The sequence below is a fragment of the Streptopelia decaocto genome (assembly GCF_964273445.1).
Source record: "Streptopelia decaocto genome assembly, chromosome: 2".
Classification (NCBI taxonomy): Eukaryota; Metazoa; Chordata; class Aves; order Columbiformes; family Columbidae; genus Streptopelia; species Streptopelia decaocto.
Genome location: NC_138655.1, coordinates 106,987,447 through 107,007,659, shown reverse-complemented (window position 1 = coordinate 107,007,659; position 20,213 = coordinate 106,987,447). Strand labels below are relative to the sequence as shown.

At 40.9% G+C, this 20,213-nt stretch overlaps 1 protein-coding gene across 1 annotated transcript in view; it reads left to right on the top strand.

The window, feature by feature from the left end:
• HECW1 (HECT, C2 and WW domain containing E3 ubiquitin protein ligase 1) overlaps positions 1–17,569 on the top strand; it is a gene marked incomplete at its 5' end in the record, with an annotated part of 197,544 nt that extends 179,975 nt beyond the window's left edge. Inside the window, 5 exons of the mRNA XM_082044587.1 lie at positions 1,126–1,255; positions 6,512–6,658; positions 7,524–7,638; positions 8,892–9,090; positions 17,081–17,569. Of these exons, the coding sequence (XP_081900713.1) occupies positions 1,126–1,255; positions 6,512–6,658; positions 7,524–7,638; positions 8,892–9,090; positions 17,081–17,192 (703 nt within the window). The 3' untranslated portion in view covers positions 17,193–17,569. The remainder of the gene's footprint in view (positions 1–1,125; positions 1,256–6,511; positions 6,659–7,523; positions 7,639–8,891; positions 9,091–17,080) is intronic.
• Positions 17,570–20,213: the final 2,644 nt, after the last annotated feature.

Here is a 20,213-nt window from a genome sequence, read left to right as displayed (position 1 = left end):
TGAAAAGTTATCAAAGCAATTAAAATGATACATGGAAGACTGCAAAGCATCTTTGATGGAACAAAACAAAGCAACAACAAGAAAAAGAGGGGGGTCATATTAAGAAAAATACATAATTTCTTATGCCTTACTGATTGAACACGTTTTCATTCTAAACACAACTCAGGTTAATTAGGAATGCTATGTAGACATAACCAGTGAATGTTTTGTGTTTGTCTTCTACTGTGTTTCACACTAGTAAGCAGAAACTACCAGTAATATATTACTTTCAGTGTCAGGTTTATAAGGTTAACTTTAACTGACAGTCTGTTCCTCTTTAATTAATAGATTGCAATAAGACAAGGTACATAAAATTTGTAGCAATAAGAAAAACCATAAGTAGTAAGTCAGGACTGCAATTAAAGGATGGAGAGTAGAATAAAGCTTAGCTAAAATAGTTCGTCAATTAAGCTGATTTCAAATCAGCAAAGATATTTGTCTTAACAGTCCTTTTAGTTCTTTAACTGTATTTAATTTTTTTTTTTTTAACAATCAATACTGCTCGGGTCCCAACAGTCAAATCTATATCATATCTGACCTAGTCTGGAAACAGCCTGAAAACTAGAGTGCTCCCTACATCCTTATTGCCCCCTTAGGGGATTTGAAACCAGGCTGCTTGCAACATCCACTTGCCCTTTCAGCAAACCAGGCCAAGTCCTTATTAACAGAAATTTAGGCTGCCTGGTCTGCCTTATGTCAGTCTTGTGCACTCACCTCGAGGATGACAGATACATGGAAGCAGCCTGGCACAACATGGCCCATCCGGACTGAAGGTAAGGAATTGCTCTGAAGTGCTGGGCATCCTGAAGAGTCACATAAAATCAAGCCCCAGGGATGCTTTCTGACAGCAAATAGTGCAGGCAGCCAACAGATTTGGCCTTGAGCCCAGCCACTCAAAGCAGCCAGTTGCAGAACTGCTTTAAGAGAATCTGTGTAACAGGCTTTGATGTTAACAAAACCAAACAAACACCACCTTCAAGTTGGATCTTCAGCGTAAATTTGTTCTCATTCTTAGAAGTAAGTCAGCCTGCCAGTAGTCATGGAGTCATATATTCAGCTACATCTTTTTTCTTGCTTCGCAATCAGGCCATGTGATTTAAGTGACTTAGAGTACCTGGATGAAGAGTTCCATCAGAGCTTGCAGTGGATGAAGGATAATAACATCACAGATATCCTGGATCTCACCTTCACAGTGAACGAGGAGGTGTTTGGACAGGTGAGCACAGCTATGTGAAACATCTGAAAAGCAAATTTGAAGCTGACAGAATTGAGCATGATGAACATCTTTCTGTCAGAACAGATCCTTTAGCCTTTCAATATAATTTTCTTCTCCTACCTTCTGTTTCTTTCAAGCCACCTGTTTCAATGCAGATGTTTATTCTTAGGGTATATAATATAAAATACCAGCCCCCCTACAGGCCTATTGAGCCACACACTGCTGAACATGAGGAATTCTCTCACATGTAGTGCAGCTCTTCTCTCCAGGGTGTAGTTCACACAGATGTGGCATTCAGTGAATGCAAGCAATGTAACGTAAAGCTGATGTGACTGAAAGGATGGGGGAGTCAGGAGGGAAGAAAAATATTCAGCAGGTGGTATAAGACCTGGAAACTCTCACAATTATTTTGTCTGATATCTCCCTGTTAGATTCTAACTTACCTCGTACCTACTTATCAACTTGGTGTGTACATCCATTTATTATGCTTTCTACCACTCAGCTCTACTGTAGTCAGACAATTCTCTTTAATCTATCTGATCTGGATAACTATAGCCTTAAATAGGGTGCAACTTTGGGTTAAGCAGAGTCTGGCAACCAGAACAAGTGTATCCTGTGGGATTCTTTAGCTTGCACTGAAGCCTTGGTGCTGTCTGATGTTGTAACCTGTGCTATATTACAACTGTCTCCAGAAAGCCTTGCAGGAACCCAAAGCAATATTCAAACCAAAACTAAGGACCTCCAAGGAGGTACTGAAAACTAGAGAGATTAAAGAACTAAGCTCACCAAGTATTGCAGAAGCTCAAGGGATGGAAGTTAACTTGTGTAAGGAGCAGTGTCAAAGGGAACAGAGAGGTAAGGTGGAATATACAGAGAGTGACTCTTAGTCTTGAAAATAAAGTTGGCAAGAAGACTTTTCACAGAGCTAGGGTAGCTCCTTGAGCTAGGGGAGACTTAAACTAGTTTCTGAGGGGAGGAATTCTGGCCCGGAAAGGAAAAGGACTGCTCCACTATAAGCCTGAAAGTAACAGAAAGCAAGTAAGACTTCAGGGGATATTTTCAAAACTGAATTTAGTCTGCTTATATTATCATAGAATCATAGAATCATTTTGGTTTGAAGAGACCCTCGGGATTGTCAAGTCCAACCGTAACCTAATTCTAGCACTAAACCATGTCCCTAAGAACCTTGTCTAAACGCCTTTTAAACACCTCCAGGGATGGTGACTCCACCACTTCCCAGGGCAGCCTGTTCCAATGCCTGACAACCCTTTCCATAAATAATTTTTCCTAATATCCAATCTAAACCTCCCCTGATGCAACTTGGGGCCATTTCCCCTCATCCTGTCACTTGCTACTTGGGAGAAGAGACCAACCCCCTCCATGCTACAACCTCCTTTCAGGTAGTTGTAGACAACAATAAGGTCTCCCCTCAGCCTCCTTTTCTCCAGGCTAAACAGCCCCAGTTTCCTCAGCCGCTCCTCATGAGACTTGTGCTCCAGGCCCCTCACCAGCTTTGTCACCTCCTCTGTACTCTCTCTAGTACCTCAGTGTCTTTCCTGTAGTGAGGGGCCCAAAACTGAACACAGTATTCAAGGTGGGGTCTCACCAGTGCCAAGTAGAGTGGCACAATCACCTCTCTAGTCCTGCTGGCCACACTGTTCCTGATACACTCCAGGATGCTGTTGGCCTTTTTGGCCACCTGCGCACACTGCTGGCTCATGTTGAGGCAGCTGTCAGTCAACACCCCCAGATCCCTCTCTGCCAGGCAGCTTTCCAGCCACTCTTCCCTGAGCCTGTAGCGCTGCCTGGGATTGTTGTGACCCAAGTGCAGGACCCAGCACTTGGCCTTGTTAAACCTCATACAATTGGCCTCAGCCCAATGATCCAGCCAGTCTAGATCCCTCTGTATGGCCTTTGAACCCTCCAGCAGATCAACATTCCCACCCAACTTGTTGTCATCTGCAAACTTACTGAGGCTGCACTGTCCCCTCATTCAGGTCATTGATAAAGAGATTAAACAGAACTGGCCCCAATACTGAGCCCTGGTGAACACCACTCATGACCACCCGCCAACTGGATTTGGCTCCATTCACCACGACTCTTTGGGCCTGGCCCTCCAGCCAGTTCTTTACCCAGAGAAGAGTACACCCATCCAGGCCACGAGCTGCCAGCTTTCCAGGAGAATGCTGTGGGATACGGTGTGAAAGGCCTTACTGAAATCTAAGTACACAACATCCACAGCCTTTCCCTCATCTACTAAGCGGGTCACCTTGTCATAGAAGGAGGTCAGGTTGGTCAAACATTTTTTATAGTACAAGGTTCTGAAGGATGAGCAGAGTCAAGGGTGAATGAAATGAAAAGGATGGGACAGAAAAACTGAAGTAAGAAGCCTCTGTAGAAAAGGTAACACTGCTTTTTCACAGACTTAAATGCAGAGGGTTTTCACAGGCTTTGAGCTGAGAGCTTGCATGACATTCAGTTGACAGTGGTTTCCCTGGAAGGTATGGCTATATAAGACTAATACACAAAGACAGACAGAAACATACAGACATATTCACAAAGACAGATGAGACAAGTTTGTCTTTGCATTGGAAGACTACAAAGATGAATAAGAATCTCAGCCTGAATTGCCGTAATGCACCTGAAGGTAACATTTCACATACTCATTACTTCCTATGCTCTCCCCAAAGAAAAGAGCTAGACAATTACATAGGAGTCTGTTGTGGAAGATAAGAAATGGCTCCAAAGAGAGCAGAAAAAAATCACAATCTATTGTAGATGCTGTGGTATGAAAGCAAAAGAATACTGAAAGCCAGATTTTTTTGCCAGCTCACATGTTGTCTAGTACTTTTATTTCATATGTACTAACCTTGCTAGATCTATTAATAATGATGGGGAAAAAAAGCTTCTTGCTGTGAATTACGACTGTCAGAATCCAAGAGTCCTAAGTGAAAGTGAGATTTTCCCCCTTCTGAAATTTGCTAAGTGGCGACAGCAAAATAACAAAGAAATCACGATCACATTTCATGCTCACAGATGGATCCCAGTTGGAAGTTCTTGCATGCCAAGAGTATCTGAGCAGTTACATGCCATCTGAACATTGCTTTGCTGGATACATGTGCAAGTGTAGATCGCAGTGGGAGCTCTGCTAATGTTTGGGAACCTGGATTTCAAGGGTTGGGGAAGGGAAACAAGAAATAGTGGCTCCTTGAGAAGCTGTGTGGTAGATGGGTTGCAGCCCTTTTGTCCTGCTTCCACAATACTTTATTGTGGACCACTCACTACGACTTTAATTTTTTTCTCTCTTATCTCATCTCTGACATGTATGTAGCTTTTAATCCTTTCAGGCCAAATCCTCTTTCCTGGTGCCTGTTTTATTAGAATGTGCTACTGAGGAGCTCTAGCCTTCTTGCATACTGGTGCCCAGAGCACTACTCTAATAGCAGAGATAGCAAATCACACATTTTTGCTGGTTGGGACTGAATGCCAATTTGAGAATTTCACTTGTAAGACTGAGAGAGGTATCAGTTGCTTGTGACCCCAAGTACTTTCTCATGCTTTTAACTAGTAGAAAGTGTTCTTTCAGGGCTCTCTCCAAGCTGTATGTCTCCAAGGCCCGGCAATGGCTCCAGTCAGGTAAAAGGAATGGGCTAGACTGGTTGAAGTGTCTCCTTCCTGCTCTGAAACCGGATTCTGAATTGTAGCTCGCAACTGTGGTTAATGCCTCTATGAACAAGAAAGAAAAAATTGGGACACAATGTTATTGATTGTCTGCTTCCAATTCTAGACAACTATTTGGAACTATATGGATGACGACAAGTTGAAGAAATCACCAGCATGCCCAGGTGTTTGTGGGAAATCTTGAAGGAGATTTAGAACATCTGGACTTACAGTTGTGCTTAAATCTAGACAACATTTAGTCATTGGTTTTAACAGACATATCTGCATGCCACACACTCTTGAAGAATACAGCACAGCAGCTGGGCCAGAGTCTTATCCTCTGGACACGGCAGCATTGCTTGTATAATGTTGATGCCGTGATTTACGTTTGGGAGTTTAACCTGAACCAGCTAAGAATTCCTAACTCATTACATCCAACCTTACTTGTTCTTGCTGTTTCTCAACAAAGCTACAGATTAGATGACTCACTGAGTGTTTCCATAATTCATAATGTTACAACTGGTCCCTCAAGCAAAGTGACCTAAATACTACATGTGCTGTGTGCTGTCTGTTGGGCTAATAAATAGATAATAAGATAAATAATATGTAAATAATATAAATAACAAGTATGTATTCGTGCAGCTCATTTACTATCTGTGCTAGACATCGTTGTTATAGCAGCAGAAAAATGAAGAGGAGGCAAAACATTCCTGATTTAAAATCCACTAGGTTAAATGCGAAAATAATTGCAAGATAAATATTCTTTTCTGTCACATATGAGAAGGGGTATGTGCTTGCTGGCTAGAATCTAGATTGATCTCTTCTCAATCCTAAGGCTTAGTTACCAAAGCCAATCAAATTAACCATTAAAATGCAATGAAATGCTATAGCTCTTGGTTTAAACCAAAAAAAAAATTTACAGTACAAACACTTCTCAGATTTGAATGGCTGATACAAAACTCTGGATCCCACAGTGATGATATTTTTTCATCTGAGCAGGGTGTTGTACAGGTCTTTTTTAGGTAGCATATTGGGGGTATTCATTTTGTGATGACTTCTTTGGCTGTTGTTATTTCTGAGTAAACACTTCTATTAGCACTTGTTGCTTAAGAGATGAGTAGATATCCCTTCAAGCTGGCAAAACAGTCTGCCTATTCCAATACTGTGATTCCCGCTCCATCCTGTTGTTTCCCATACTGGTGCTCTGATAACTACAGCAAGTAGCAAACTGGTATGGTTGTCACCTGCTCTGGAGCTTCTGTGGGGGAAAGGAGAGGAGAAGGATGACAAGACAGGCTGAAATGGCACAGTATACATGGCTGATGGATGGTGCTCTCCAAATCAGTCTTTGCTGGTACAGTTTGGGGTAACGTAGAGGTCAGTGGAGCTTCAGCTGGGGATAAGGCTAGAGCTGGGGCTAAGGGTGTATCCCCTCATTATCCTTTTTGTTTCTATTGCAAATGGACAGGAGGTGAGAAGACCAGAACTAGAAATATGGCTGTTGTATTTTTCACTAACATTTTAAAAGTGTAACTTAAATTGAGATGCAATGTGATCCATACATTGCTACTGCCACTATTTATCTTTGTTCTATAGGTGACAGAAAGAGAGTTGAAATCTGGAGGGGCAAATACAGCAGTGACAGAAAAGAACAAAAAAGAGTACATCGAGAGAATGGTTAAGTGGCGAGTGGAACGAGGAGTGGTTCAGCAAACAGAGGCCCTGGTTCGAGGCTTCTACGAAGTAAGTAACAAAGCGATGCTCCCACAGTCTTCCATTCCTCATTTGAATGAGAAGACCCCATGGTTAAACTGTGCTTTACTGGCACCCTAGGAAAGAGCTAAACACACACAGATGGCAAGGAATTGGTGTGCGTGGACCTGTAGAGACAGGGACCTTGGATATGGCATGTTTAGCATGAAGGGCGAAAGGAAAGAAATGTCTGGTCTGAATATGATAAAGCTAAGAAAGATACTGCCTTGCATTCACATAGTAAGAGAAGTGGGCGTTTGCAAATTTTGTTTTACCCCTCTTTGTACCTGAAGAGACCTGGTCGGCCCCTTCCTGTGGAAAAGGGTTGGCTAAGTGACTCCATACAGTTTACTGAAGTGTGCATGCGGTTCACTAGTTTTTTCTCCCTGTGAATACTGCACGCCGTTAAAGCTTTTGGTTTCATGTAATGAAGAAAGTGAACCTCAGCTGCATCTTTAGTGGATGAAGACCGGAGGTCATTCCTACACAATTGTGATCAAATTCCAGTGCAAAACAAATATGAAATAAATTGCCCTATTACAAATCCAGTCTTTATTTGGCTATCAAAATCACCTGTCAGAAGGAATGTATCAATGAAGAATGTTCTGCACACATTATGTCTTGTCACTTGTGTTATTTCATTCAGGTCAAATCTCATATGTCATCATTGCTTGCAGCTCAAAATATCAGCAGGGTCCCTGAAGAAGAGCATGGATTTATCAGCAGAGGAGTAGAAGTTAGCTGTCAGCATGCAGACTTCATCAGAATAAAGAGCTGGCCATCAAATTCATAAGTTTGCAAGACATTGCATCTGCTTTATATCCAGTCTGAAACTAATAAGTGTTTTTTGTTCCAGGTTGTAGACTCGAGGCTTGTCTCTGTTTTTGATGCCAGAGAGCTGGAGCTGGTTATAGCTGGCACTGCAGAAATAGATCTCAATGACTGGCGTAACAACACAGAATATCGTGGAGGTAAACTGCCTGCTGATGCTTACTAATATCTTGACCAATTTCAGCCTTAAGTGTGAAAGAGTTGGTCCTTCTTTTCCTTCTGTCTTTCCTGAGGGAAATGCCCTGTTTTGATCAGGAAGTTTTTGTGAAGAATAACTCATGAAACAAAATAATTAAGATCTTTGGTTTGGATCAAGAGATGTAATAATACTGAAATTGCTTCTGCTACTTCTATCCAGATTTTACACACTCAATTCCTGATGATTTAACAGGAGTTTTGACTATTAAGGACTGAAAAGGATTTGTAATATTAGATCTAAAAGTTACTCAGATGACTGTGAATGAACTCCTGGCCTCACTGAAGGTGGTATAACAAGTCCTGTTGGCTTCAGCAGGGAGCAGAATTCAAGAGCTGAATTTCATGATTCCCAACTACATGTCAACAAAATATAGATCTTTCTTAACCCCCTCAGCCTAAACTGTGTCAAGTTGGATTTTTTCCCTTCTCTAATACTTACCTTGGTTTTGCTTTAAATGCTGAGCACAGTTTATCCAGGCTGTCTTGGATGATGGATAAATGTAAAATCTACAAATTCAGCACTACAAAAGGAACAAAGTCCCTGAAGCTCCCAAATCCTCCCCTGAAATACAAAGTTTAAGTCTTTGCTGCTCACTGCCCAGCCTTTTTGTTATTATACCTTGAAATATGCAGCTTACCACAAGCACAGTTTGTCCCCCAAGTTATTCTTGTCCTACTTTTTTCTGTTTAGCTGTTGAAGCAGATTCCGCCTGGGTTTATGCTGGCTTTCACTAGCACAAACCAAGGCACAGAGCCTCTCAGGTGGGAATTTTGCCAGGGAAGGGCTTGCAAACTCCACTCCATATGTTGGACACTATTGCAATCCAAAAAATAATTTATTTTGGAACCAGAAATTGTTAAGTCATTAGGACTCTCACTGTGTGGCATATCACAACTGGTCTTTTATGTCTCATGCAGGTAGCCCACGTTCTTGCCAAGGGATTTGTGAGAGGCCGATGTACCTCAAATATATATTTGAGTTTATGGGTTTCAAATGAGATAGTAATACTATAGTATCCACAGCCAGGACAAGGTGGGGGCTGGGACCTACTGCTCATCCCAAAATATATTGTTAGGTCAGGATCTTTTCAGTCAGAGATCTACTGTGCTATGCCAGTAGGAACATATTTCAATGTTACACTTCTCACTTATAGAGGGGGTCATTTTAATTTCTCTCTCTTGCTTCTTGGTTTAGGTTACCATGATGGCCACATAGTAATACGGTGGTTCTGGGCAGCAGTGGAGAGATTTAACAATGAGCAGAGACTCCGGTTGTTGCAATTTGTCACTGGAACATCAAGTGTGCCATACGAGGGCTTTGCAGCTCTCCGAGGGAGCAATGGGCTACGGCGCTTCTGCATAGAGAAATGGGGGAAAATAACCTCCCTTCCAAGGTATGTCCCAACTAGGATACAAAACCAGAAGTGCTGTGAGAAAGGTGAGCCTGGTACTTTTTTTGCACTGTGACAGTGAAACATAATGAATAGAATAAAGACATCTTTAAACAACAAGGAACAATTATCAATTTGTTCTGTAATTGCATTCAGAGAAAAGTGTTTTCTTGTGCTGCCTTTTTGATTTGCATGCTCAAATTAAACTACTTTGAATCCTAGGAAATTATAAAGATAAAGATTTCCATAGGTCCAAACCGTGTTGTCTTATTTTGATTCTGGAACTGATCCAGATCAGCAGGAGTCTGTCAGCTGATTCTGTTCCCTTTACTTCCAAAATACTAGTAAAAATACTTGTGAGTTTACAGAGCCATGGAAACCAGAACCTGTCTCTGAGTTTTGGCCAGAGACCTGAGTGTAATCCCTTCATTTGCTCTGATAGTTCCACTTTTTCATCACAAGGAAGCTTAGTGAAGGGACTTCAGACCATATGGTGATAATACTCAATTTGTTACATCTAGTTCAGTCAGGCAAGTAGGAGCAAATGAGCCATAATGTCATACAGAGTCATACAGAGTCTGTATGTCATACAGAGTCTGCATGTCATACAGAGTCAACAGACCTCACAGTGCTTCCTGAAGGAGAGGACATCTTCTTTTTCAGAACAAAGGGACTGGGGCACAGAGGGGTGGTGTGACTTGCCTAAGGCCACCCAAGAGAACCATGGCACAGGCAGGGATACATTCAGCTTTGAGTTCTGCTCCAGCACTTTATCTGTAACCAGGACTCATCCTTTTTCACATTTTCTTGAATGTACCTAAAGTTGTTTGAGGCTCTGCCCCACTGAAATTACAGAGCTTTTTTCATGGGGCCACATCTCAGCACCTCTTAGATACTTTTGCTACATGACCTGTATACTTAATATTTGCCCTTCAGAGGATGCTTTCTTCCTCCTCTTATCATCTGCTTTCAGATGCAGTCAAAAGGAGGCTACTTTCATGACACAAAGCAAAAATCTCTTCTCACAAAGCTTACAGATATATTCAGACAATCAATGAATGATGGGTCTGGTCCAGCTTTCTAGTTACCATCCACGTTGTTTGCCCAGAAGTATACTATAAGATATGGACTTGAGCAGATCTCGAGTCCTCTGGAGAGAGAAAGGCTAAATATGGTCGCCTTCTTAGTACAAGCCTGCTCAGGTTCCTGCTTATGCAGTGGGGAGAGACAGGAGCTGGACCAGGGTGCTATAGCAGCATACAGTCTGAGCTGACATCTTGCATGGACTCCCCCTGAAGTCAGGAAAAGGGAAGTGTTTTTAAGGCACCGTTCATCTCAGCTGAACACAGACTTAAAATAGCTCAGCTGAATCACACATGGTATATTGTGATTTATGTCCATCAACTATAACATCTCTACAGAGACAATATGGAGAACTAGAACCTACATGAAAGCTAGATTTAGACACTGAGATTTAAAAACAGATAAAAACACATAAAGTCAGTGAGATGACTCAGGCCTTCTGAGCTTCAGCCAGCAATGTGGAAAGCCTGAGAGCTACAGCTTGCTTTGCGTAGGCAAGATCCTCCTCTTGCAGCATATATATAGTCTTTCTATGTTAGGGTTTCAGAGCTGACCAAGGGCGTTCCTGGCCTGTGACAGGCAGCAACTGGAAGTCACAGACTTTTGCGGCATTTCTGCAGAGCTCTCTGCACTTCTTCCAGATGAGAAGGGTCGAGAGGGGAGGGTAGACCTTAGCACATGCACAAAAAAATGCCCTGGGCTGACCCATCAAGTTCTGAAAAGGTAATTGGCCTCTTTCTGCTCTGCTTAACTTTCTTTGTGAACCTAGGCATTACTTATGACCTAGATTCAGTTAGCCCCAAGATATTCGCATTAATGACTTTATGTTTGTCTGCTGATCACCCTCCCTGAAAGAGGCCTCTTTTCCAGGTGAAAGTTGTTAGCACCTTTTAGAAGTCTTAGAGCTCTGCATTCATTTTAGCCGGGGGAAAGAGAAACAACAGTTGCTCATGGGGAATAAACACAGCTTGATCACCTTGAATTATTACCTGCATTTTTATAAAATTATGTGGTGCTGCCAAGTATACACAGCATTAAGAAATGCATAAAACACACAGGCTAAACCTCGAGGCTCCCTAAATCCTTAGTTAAGCCACTAAATAAATGTTATTTTAAACTTTTTTTTTTTAATTCCTGATTATGGCTTGCTTGTGTTTATTAGATTTACTTACATATTTACTTAGAGGCTAAAAAAAAAGTCATATGCCATATCCTGTAGGCCTTTTGGCCCCTGTGATATAATACGAGTGTAACTAACTTTAGCTGTTTAAAATAAACCACAACAAATTCCCTTCTCTAAAAATTCCTACGGTTTCACAGTGAGAGTTACTCCTGCTCCACATTTTCAAAGTCTTAGCAATCATCAGATTTAGTAATTTATGTACTTACGTGTGGATTGCACCTCTTAATTACTGCTCTTAGTTCTTAACCTCTGACCCAATAAATGTGATGCTGTGAGAGGTGTTAGGGAACTTGCATTAAAGCTGATGCATTGGGCTTTCCTGACATCCAGGGCGATGGTGTGTCACTGGGGATGGGTTAGTCCGGGCTTTGGGTTTTCAGCTGCTTTACAAAGTATCAAGATAACTTTTGGCTCTGTCAGGAAAGTCCAGGAGTCCTTGTGCATTCTCTCACTCCTGCTCCAGATGGCTGAAATAGTTTAGGTGACTCTCCCTTACATCTTGTCCTTACACTTTGGCCATGGAGCACGCAACTGCCATTTGCTTATAGTGAGCAAAGATGTGATTATACCTAAACTGGTCATGCTTTTGCACTTGGGATGGCAACGTGGCACTCCCGGAAAATAGGTGTGGTGTAAATTTCTAAAATGCAACACTTTTCAAAGAATAATTGCTAATACATAACACGTACAGTGCTTCTTGAAAGAACTGAGAATAAACAAGACTTTTTCAGGAAGGCTGATAATCCAGGAACTTCATTCTAAATTGGTGCACTTGTTCATCCATACCAGTTTCCCTACATGAACAGGGTAATGATGGTGTAATATGTTCATGTAAGACAAATAAGAGTTAGATTACACCAGTGGTTTATTTCTGGAGCATGCATGTGTACCAGACACGTTATTCCTATCTATATTTACTTTGAGATCACACACGTTAGAAAGTCAAAGTACTAAATGGCAGAGAGTCTACTGTAATCCTGGATCTCTAGACGATGACCCAAAAGCAGGTGCCAAAGAGATTGCCAGATTTAGAGATTTGTCAGTGTAAATCTGCAGCATGGTTTCTTCCAAGCTGATGTAGCTTGTCAAATGGAATAACACTGAACAAGTAACAGGCTCAACCACTTGTTCATCGAGTTTTAGACTCCTTCTTTAATATGCAGAACTTCCTCCCAAAATAAAGGAGTTACATATTTTACTTCTTGTAACTGGTTGCCTGAGTAAGAATGGATGGAGAATTCTTCCAGCTATAGGCTCTTCTAAAGCAGGAAACCTCTCTTCACCTTTCCTGGGTAAGGCAGATACTTAACACTGAACCAGTTTTAGCAGTAGTTTCACAAGAACTTATTCTTTGTTCCCCACCGAACATAAATGAACGGGCAATGGCTTTCTGGCTGGAATAACACAGCTTCATCTGATACTGTGGGAGCAGAACTCCTGGCCCAAACCAAACCTGTGCAAAGAACTAGCAGTGTTTTCTGCCATAGCTATAAAAGGCAACAGTTCCCTCATCTTCAGACCTCAGCCTGCAAAAGTGTCCAATGCCTACAAATGCCACTGCCTCATCTTCTGGTTGCGCTCCTCACCTGGCCAAAACTCCTGTCAACTCCTAGGTTATTTCTGCTTGAGTATTAATTAAGTAGGGACCTCAGCGTGTATCCCAGAGATTCAAATAATCACATTTGACACAATGAGGTAATTTACCCCATCTACGCTGAGCTGCAACTACCCTTTCATCAAAAGAGATTTTCATTCAGCAGAGTGTATTAGTGATTACCACCATACTGTCTGTGGTTTATGTATGATAAATGTTACCAGTGCTAGTGAATATCTTATCTTTTGTAAGAGAATTCTGTCCCTCTCTATTAGATGATAAAGTGTTTAATCACACCGGAATCCCATATAGCGATTAAAAAATAATTATGTGTGACTGCAAAGAACTTCGTTCTCATCATTTCCTTCTTTCTCAGTGGACTTCGTGTGTTTTGCTGTCTTTTATCATTCCTTATCTCTTGTGCTTCTTCTCTTTCCTCTTTTCCTACATACAACAGAAATACCATCTACAAATCTACACTTATCTATTAAGCAGTGGTTCCCAGACAGTGTATAAGTGTTCCTTCTTACACACAAAAGGAACAAAAGTTGATACCGGTGGATCCTGAGATTGATCAAAGAGTGGCTTGTGGGTTCATCTAAAGAAAGAAAGATGAAAAGGAGAAATGCCTAGTTTCTGCTCGACAAGCATGGTTATGTTAGAATGCAAGGCTTATTTTAGTTGATAGGTTGAAGTTATAAATAAGATAGGAGGGGGTTCTGTGCACACTTACTGCCTTTGTACTCTCATCGTTGTGGAGATTAAAGGAAATGATGAAGAAAAGAAGAATGCAAAAATCTTAAAAGCTTATAATTTTTAGAGAGAATTCTTAAAAGAAAAGAAATAGCACAGCACCATGAACAGTGAGCAAGATTAAAGGTTCAGACCCACCAAATCTACTTTGAGCAATAAAGAGAGACTGCCAGGAAGAATGAAATTTTAAGTAGTGCATTTACTGCTTTACTTACTGGAGGATGAGGGCACACGAGGGTCAGAGTTAGTTTACATGACTTTATCTTGCATTTTCTTCTGTAGAAGCCAGAACCCTTTCCATAAAAGTTCTTACCAATCTAATTCTTATACCAGACCTCTCACTCCCTGAACACCCTCTCAAATGTCAGCAGGCTTATGTGGTAGGAGGCTTAATCAAGAAAGACTTTTCTCTTTGCTATGACTCTTTCTTGCACTGCACCCCGATACGTGCAGCAAGTGTCCTCTGGATTATGCTTGCTGTAGTGAATCTCACTGAGATCAGTAGTAGGAGATAAACATCGTTCAGGAGGAGCTTACTGCTTTGGAGGACAAGGCACAGAGTCAGGCAACAGGGAATGTTATGGAAAATATCCTTCCCTCTTAATTGCCCTGTGTACTGCTGTATCACACAGCATAGGATATAACAGACTGGCGACGGAGCAATTCGTCCTTAGTCTGGTTTGGAAAATAAAGGTTTCAGCTTTCAGTTGCAAAAGGCAAATGTGCTATGCACAGCAGTACTGAGGAGAGGGGGAACACTGAATGAGGAGTCCAAACCAACCCTCTCTCGTATTTCAGATGAGGCAGAATATGTTGCTCAGTTACACAAGCAGACACCATGTCTGACCTTTGCAGAAGAGAACCAATTAGCCCCATTTCTGAATGTAAACCAGACAATTTTGCACGTAATTACCTTGTTGTAAGACTGAGTGGGCTTCACTAGCATCATTGGAGTTGCAGTAGATCCACATTAGTTTCACAGACTAGAACTCAGGTTTTGGCCTTAGCAATATATTGTGTTTTGCACCTTAAGTAGTAGAAGTGTAAGCCTAACCTGCATAGTACTCCTGAAAATTAGTTTTCATTTTATATTTGGTGATGTTATTTGGAGTGAAAGGATTTTTTTCTATAAAGTTTTTGAACTGGAGAACACAAGAATATTGCTTGGCAAAATGCTTCAGTGTTTCTAGACATGTTAACTTGGTTTTCCTTTCTTTGTAATAGTTTCTCCTTACAATAAATTCTTTGTGACCTTCTGTAGAAGAGCCCACTTCTGTAAACCTCATAATAGGAAAAGGAGTTGGTCTTTTTCCTCAGTTTGACTAAGTCAAGAATGACTAAAAGTCAACAGCATTGCAAGGTTGTTTCATAACTGGTGTGAATGAGATGGATAATCATCAGTCAAGATGAATGTCTGCAAGAAAGTAAACACCAGCGTCAGTGGCTGTGGATATGTCTGCATCACACAACAGGATGCATGATGGCAATGTGTGAGATGTTGTGGTTTCATACAGTTAAATATGCCAGGGTTAAGTGCCATACAGAGATATTAAAGTTATATGAGCAGAATCCACACCTGAGCCACCATGACAATGCTGCTTCCTGTTCTGGAGCAGGCAGCTGAGCTCCTCAAGACCAGCTGTCTCTGAATGGTGCTCTCTTGCCTATGATAAATACGTTCTGAATGGACTACAAGAATCCTCAGTTATTAACTCCCAGTGGTTGATACATATTTGCAATAGATTGTAGAAACAATGCTGCCAAAGATTGCTGAGATAAACAATAAACAGTGCAGGGCTTCTCATGGATAATACATAGGAGCTGCCATGTTTAATTTCAAGAAATGTATTAAATACTGGCTTTATTAATGTTCCTTTTTCACTAACTCACGTGTTCCCAACTCATTTCCACAAATCCTGTGGTTTTTGTATACTCCCTCTGAGAGTGACCAGCTAATAATCTTCATTCAGAAGGGGAAAAAGAATGATAAAACCTCTCCTAATTGAAGTTCTGTTATGCAGGGAAGGTTACCTGCCTCTGGCTATTTCAGTTGCCTGATTGCTTTTAATTATTCACCATTGGTGCTTGATAAAACTCTGAATCCACAAGTCTCAGGCCAGCCCATATACCAGTATCATGTTTTTCTCACTTTCTGGGTGGCCTAAGAGATGACTAGTGTGGTTTCAAATAGTTTCTCCAAGATGGTTCTTCTGCTTCAGTTTTGAAGAAATAACACTGAATTAAAGTATGAGATAGAAAAGCTAAAAGTAAAACAACTTCATGGCTTCTAAAAATGCTAGGGGCCAGAAGCTTAGACATTGTTAGCCATTGAGGCTACATTTCCTTCTTGTAGCATTTTTGTCAATTCACATCTATCAAAGACAGCAAGAGAAAACAGAAATACTTCTAGCACCATGTAAACCTCCAAGCTGACTGAAAAAAAAGGCGACAATTTTAATGAAAATGTGCTCCCCCATTTGTTGAATGAGCTCTACACTTTTTCAGTCAGTTGAAATGGATGAACTGTTGGGGCAGGGAACTTTCTTTGCTCCACATCTGTATAGCACCTCACACAGTGAAGTGCACTCTGCATCTGGGTCTAATTGCTGCTGCCAGAAAAGCTGCAACAAGGTTAGAGGCATGCGTGGAACCCGCTCCGCGGCTCCTTTTGAAGGTGCTGCCAACTGAGGGTAAATATAATAATAAGACTGGAAGAAGAGAGGGTCGTCAAGTTGGCAGCTTGCTCTGCATAAAATATTTTGCTTTTGCCTTGGCTACTACAAATAAATAACATTTGAAGGCCAGACTTGCAGCAGATGGCCAACAGCTGACTTACAGGCACATTTTCAGCAACCTTCCCTCTTCAGTCAGCAGATCCCTGAATGGTCTCTCACCAGTCAGCCCTGCCTCACTGTGGACACTTGCTGAGCCCATTCTGTCCATATAGTTCATCACATTATGCTTATCCACTGGTCCAAAACTTACTAGCTGCTCATATTGGATGTACAGCTGAGTTGCAATTTTTTTTAAAAGCTCAAAGCAACCAAAATTATAGTAGTGCAGTTTTCTCTCTGTCAGGGCCTAGACCCCAGCTCCTCAGTGACCTCCTGCATTCTCCATGAAGATTGCTCCCTCCAAGATCCCTGCAATGCCTGTTGATACTTACCTGTGTCTTCTGTTTAAAATATTCATGTGTATGTGCATATACTTTTAAGTACCTCAGATTTTGGTGGAATTTGCGAGTTTTACTTTAATAGTTAGAATTTCCTTTTCTCTCTTTTGAGTGAATTTGAATGTCAATAGGAACTTTTGTGTTCCCAATTTTTAATTTCTCAAGTTAATTAGATTAAACTTAACATGTAGCATGCTTTCCTTTGCAGGGCACACACATGTTTCAACCGTTTGGATCTTCCACCTTACCCCTCATACTCTATGCTGTATGAAAAGCTGCTGACAGCTGTTGAAGAAACTAGCACCTTTGGACTTGAATGAGGAGGTTCAGGCACTTCTGGTGTTTTTCTGGCTGATGATGTCACCTTTCCTGTCCATCATAATTTGATCTTGGTTTCCCATGTTTTTATTTTTTAAAACAAAATGAACAAAAAAAAAAATCAAGATTGACAAAAGCTGTGCATGAAGAACTGCCACCCTCTAAGATCTAACCTTCATGCTTTCATCCTCTATTTCCAATGGACTGCTAGTCTGTATGCAATAGAAAAACAACTGTCTCAAGGTTTCTGTATATCTCTACATACCTCCATTAATAACAATGAAAATACAAATGCAAGTTACACTACACTTGACCAAATGTTAATAAATGTTTACTTCCACCTACGTTGATTAAAAAATAAAAAAAACCTCATCAAGCATTCCAAGCTTTTATATGCCCAGATGTTCTAAATCAATTTACAGCCCATCTTACTTCTTAACTGTTGAACCCAGCACTAGAAGCTGGTCAAATATGTCTTCATCCATCGTTGTTTTCCCTGTACGTATTGTCCATCTGAGAGACACCTATGAGCAAAACTGAAATTTTTATATATGAACTCATGATCCACATCAGTTGCATCAGCTGGAACGGGCCCAGATACATGGTGCAGATAAGACCTTCAAAAACTAAAAAAACAACCTGTAATGCAATGCAAAGCATAACAGTGATTGTTATGATTGTTGCTTGCCAGTACTGGAGAGAACTTGCACTTCAGAGATATTGGGAGGGGCATCTCCGTTGTAATGTTTACCACACAAGAAGCACAAGGTTGTGCATGCTCAAGAAGGATGTCTTATGTAGCATAAAGGATGAGACTCCCTTACCTTAGTATTGTATACAACAAGGAAAAGGGGAAATAAGAAGAATGTTCTACTCTTATGAATAACCTTGGGTTCTGTTTACCAGATCTTTGTTTTCTGATGTTTAAAATGCTCCTTTTCAAATGAGAAGTCTAGACAATCCCACCCCCTGTGTCAGAAGCCATTTATTTTCTGTCAGGCTGGGCTAAACTATGGTTGCTGGGGGCAGTTTTCGCTTCTGTCATTTTTTCTTTTCTTGTTGAGTGCCAATCTCCATAACCTCAAGAGTGGTTGTAGACAGAAGGTTTTAGTCTACAGTCTATGAAATGAGAAGCTGCAGTGAATGAGGATGCTTGTCAGGGATGAAGGGGACTGTAATTCTCTTTGGGTCAAGAATTTGTCGTACTTCCTATTGAAGCCCAAAGGCCCTTCAGTTATCTAAGGTACCACTAAAGACGTTGCTCTTGTTACTGCAGACATAACCCTCTTCAGTTTGGTGTCCTTCGCATTCCAACTCTGAAGCCAGGGAACAAAAGGAAAACAGCAGTAGGCTTGTGTTTGGATGGATTTTGCTGAAGCTGTTACGGTCAACCTCACTGTTTTAATTGTGTTCTATTTATTAATCTTTGCTGCCCTTATTTTCTAAGACTCATCTCAGATTGAAAGTGTTTGTCTTAACTGGGAAAAGGAAATAAGAATTCTCTTTGCTTCTGACACTAAATAAGTTAAAGGATGCATGAAATATGAAGTGAGAGACTTGTGAAGGTAAGTAAGAAGGTAACATCATAGTGTCTAGCAGCTCACATGAAATACCACACCCCCTCGGGGGCTTGTTACTGGTAGTTTTGTGTTAGCTATGCTTCAGAAAACTGTAGAATCAGGAGATCAGTTCAATGTGTGACACATCTAATTCCTGTAAGTTTTCTCTCCAGAGAAAATAATTGGCCCTGTTTTCCCCCATATTTTTATGTTGGCTACATAGAAACTCATCACACTTGAAAAACTGCATTCTGAGAACTTTAGATCATTCTCCTGCTTTGATTCTTTGGTCAATAGGTATTTGAAAGGTGACGTACCTAAAAACATGTTTCTAAGCAGAAATAGTAGCTTTTGTTAATGGTATATAACACATTTGGGATATTTAAATTGCTCCATTTGTTCAATTTCTGTGACATTTCTGCCACTTTTATAGTAATTTACTGTATGGCTTTTACTGAGGATCTTTTTGTAATACGTTATTATCCGTATTGATTACTCATATTACAGTTGCATACAGGGGCCTTGGCTACAGGCCAGCTTTCGTTCCACCAGACACCAAAAATTATGCTTATTATTTCCACAAATGAGCTCTTGGGCCCCTGTTCCATATGACCCTCCTCACTGCACAGTAGAGATGGAAATCTTAACTTCTTTGTCTGAGACAGTCTGTCACATGCACAGGAATTGCATCAGAGCGAGTCACACCAGGAGAGACTGAACAACAAAATCTTCCAATGTATATAATTTCTGTCTCTTCACCACTACGCCCCAAAATCCAGCAATTCCTGTATGGTTCCTGTTTTATTCCTGGCAATGTTACAAAGTTACCTGCACTACGTCAAATGTTGGATGTCTTCTAACAACAGAAGACAAGAAAGAGAATTATCCAACCAGTTGGTGCAGGTTTGGCCAAGAAAAATAGTGCATCAAGAGCTGTCTCATTAACATGGTAAAAAAAAAATCTTTACAATACTGTATAGTTAATTTTTTTAAAGTATTTTAAAATTATATTTTATTAAGAAAAGTGAAACTATTTTTTGTAGCATAATAAAAGGCGTTTGTATTTCAGAGACAGCATCAAACCCCACTGATTGAAACAAGGAAGGCTTTCTCCTGAAATTCTTCTTCATGACATGTTCTGGCACTCACCACACTCTAAGGTAGATTAGGTGTTCTGCATCTCTGTGTGTGTCAGATGCTGTCTGGAGCACCTTGTGTGTTCCTGCTCTGGGAAACATGCAGCATAGCTGGCTACTTCCCATCAAAATCCTTGGTCCAAGCTGTCTTTCAAGTGCACAGCCTAGTATTTTTTAAAGGTTGTTTTCTCAGGTGGCTGTGATGACATCGAAGTAACAAGGTCATGTGGATTTCCTTGCAAGTTATTTGGATCCAAAGCCAGAAATAGAGGAAGACAGTTGACTATTTTCATAAAACAAAGAAAAAGAAAATGCCATAATGTGCTTT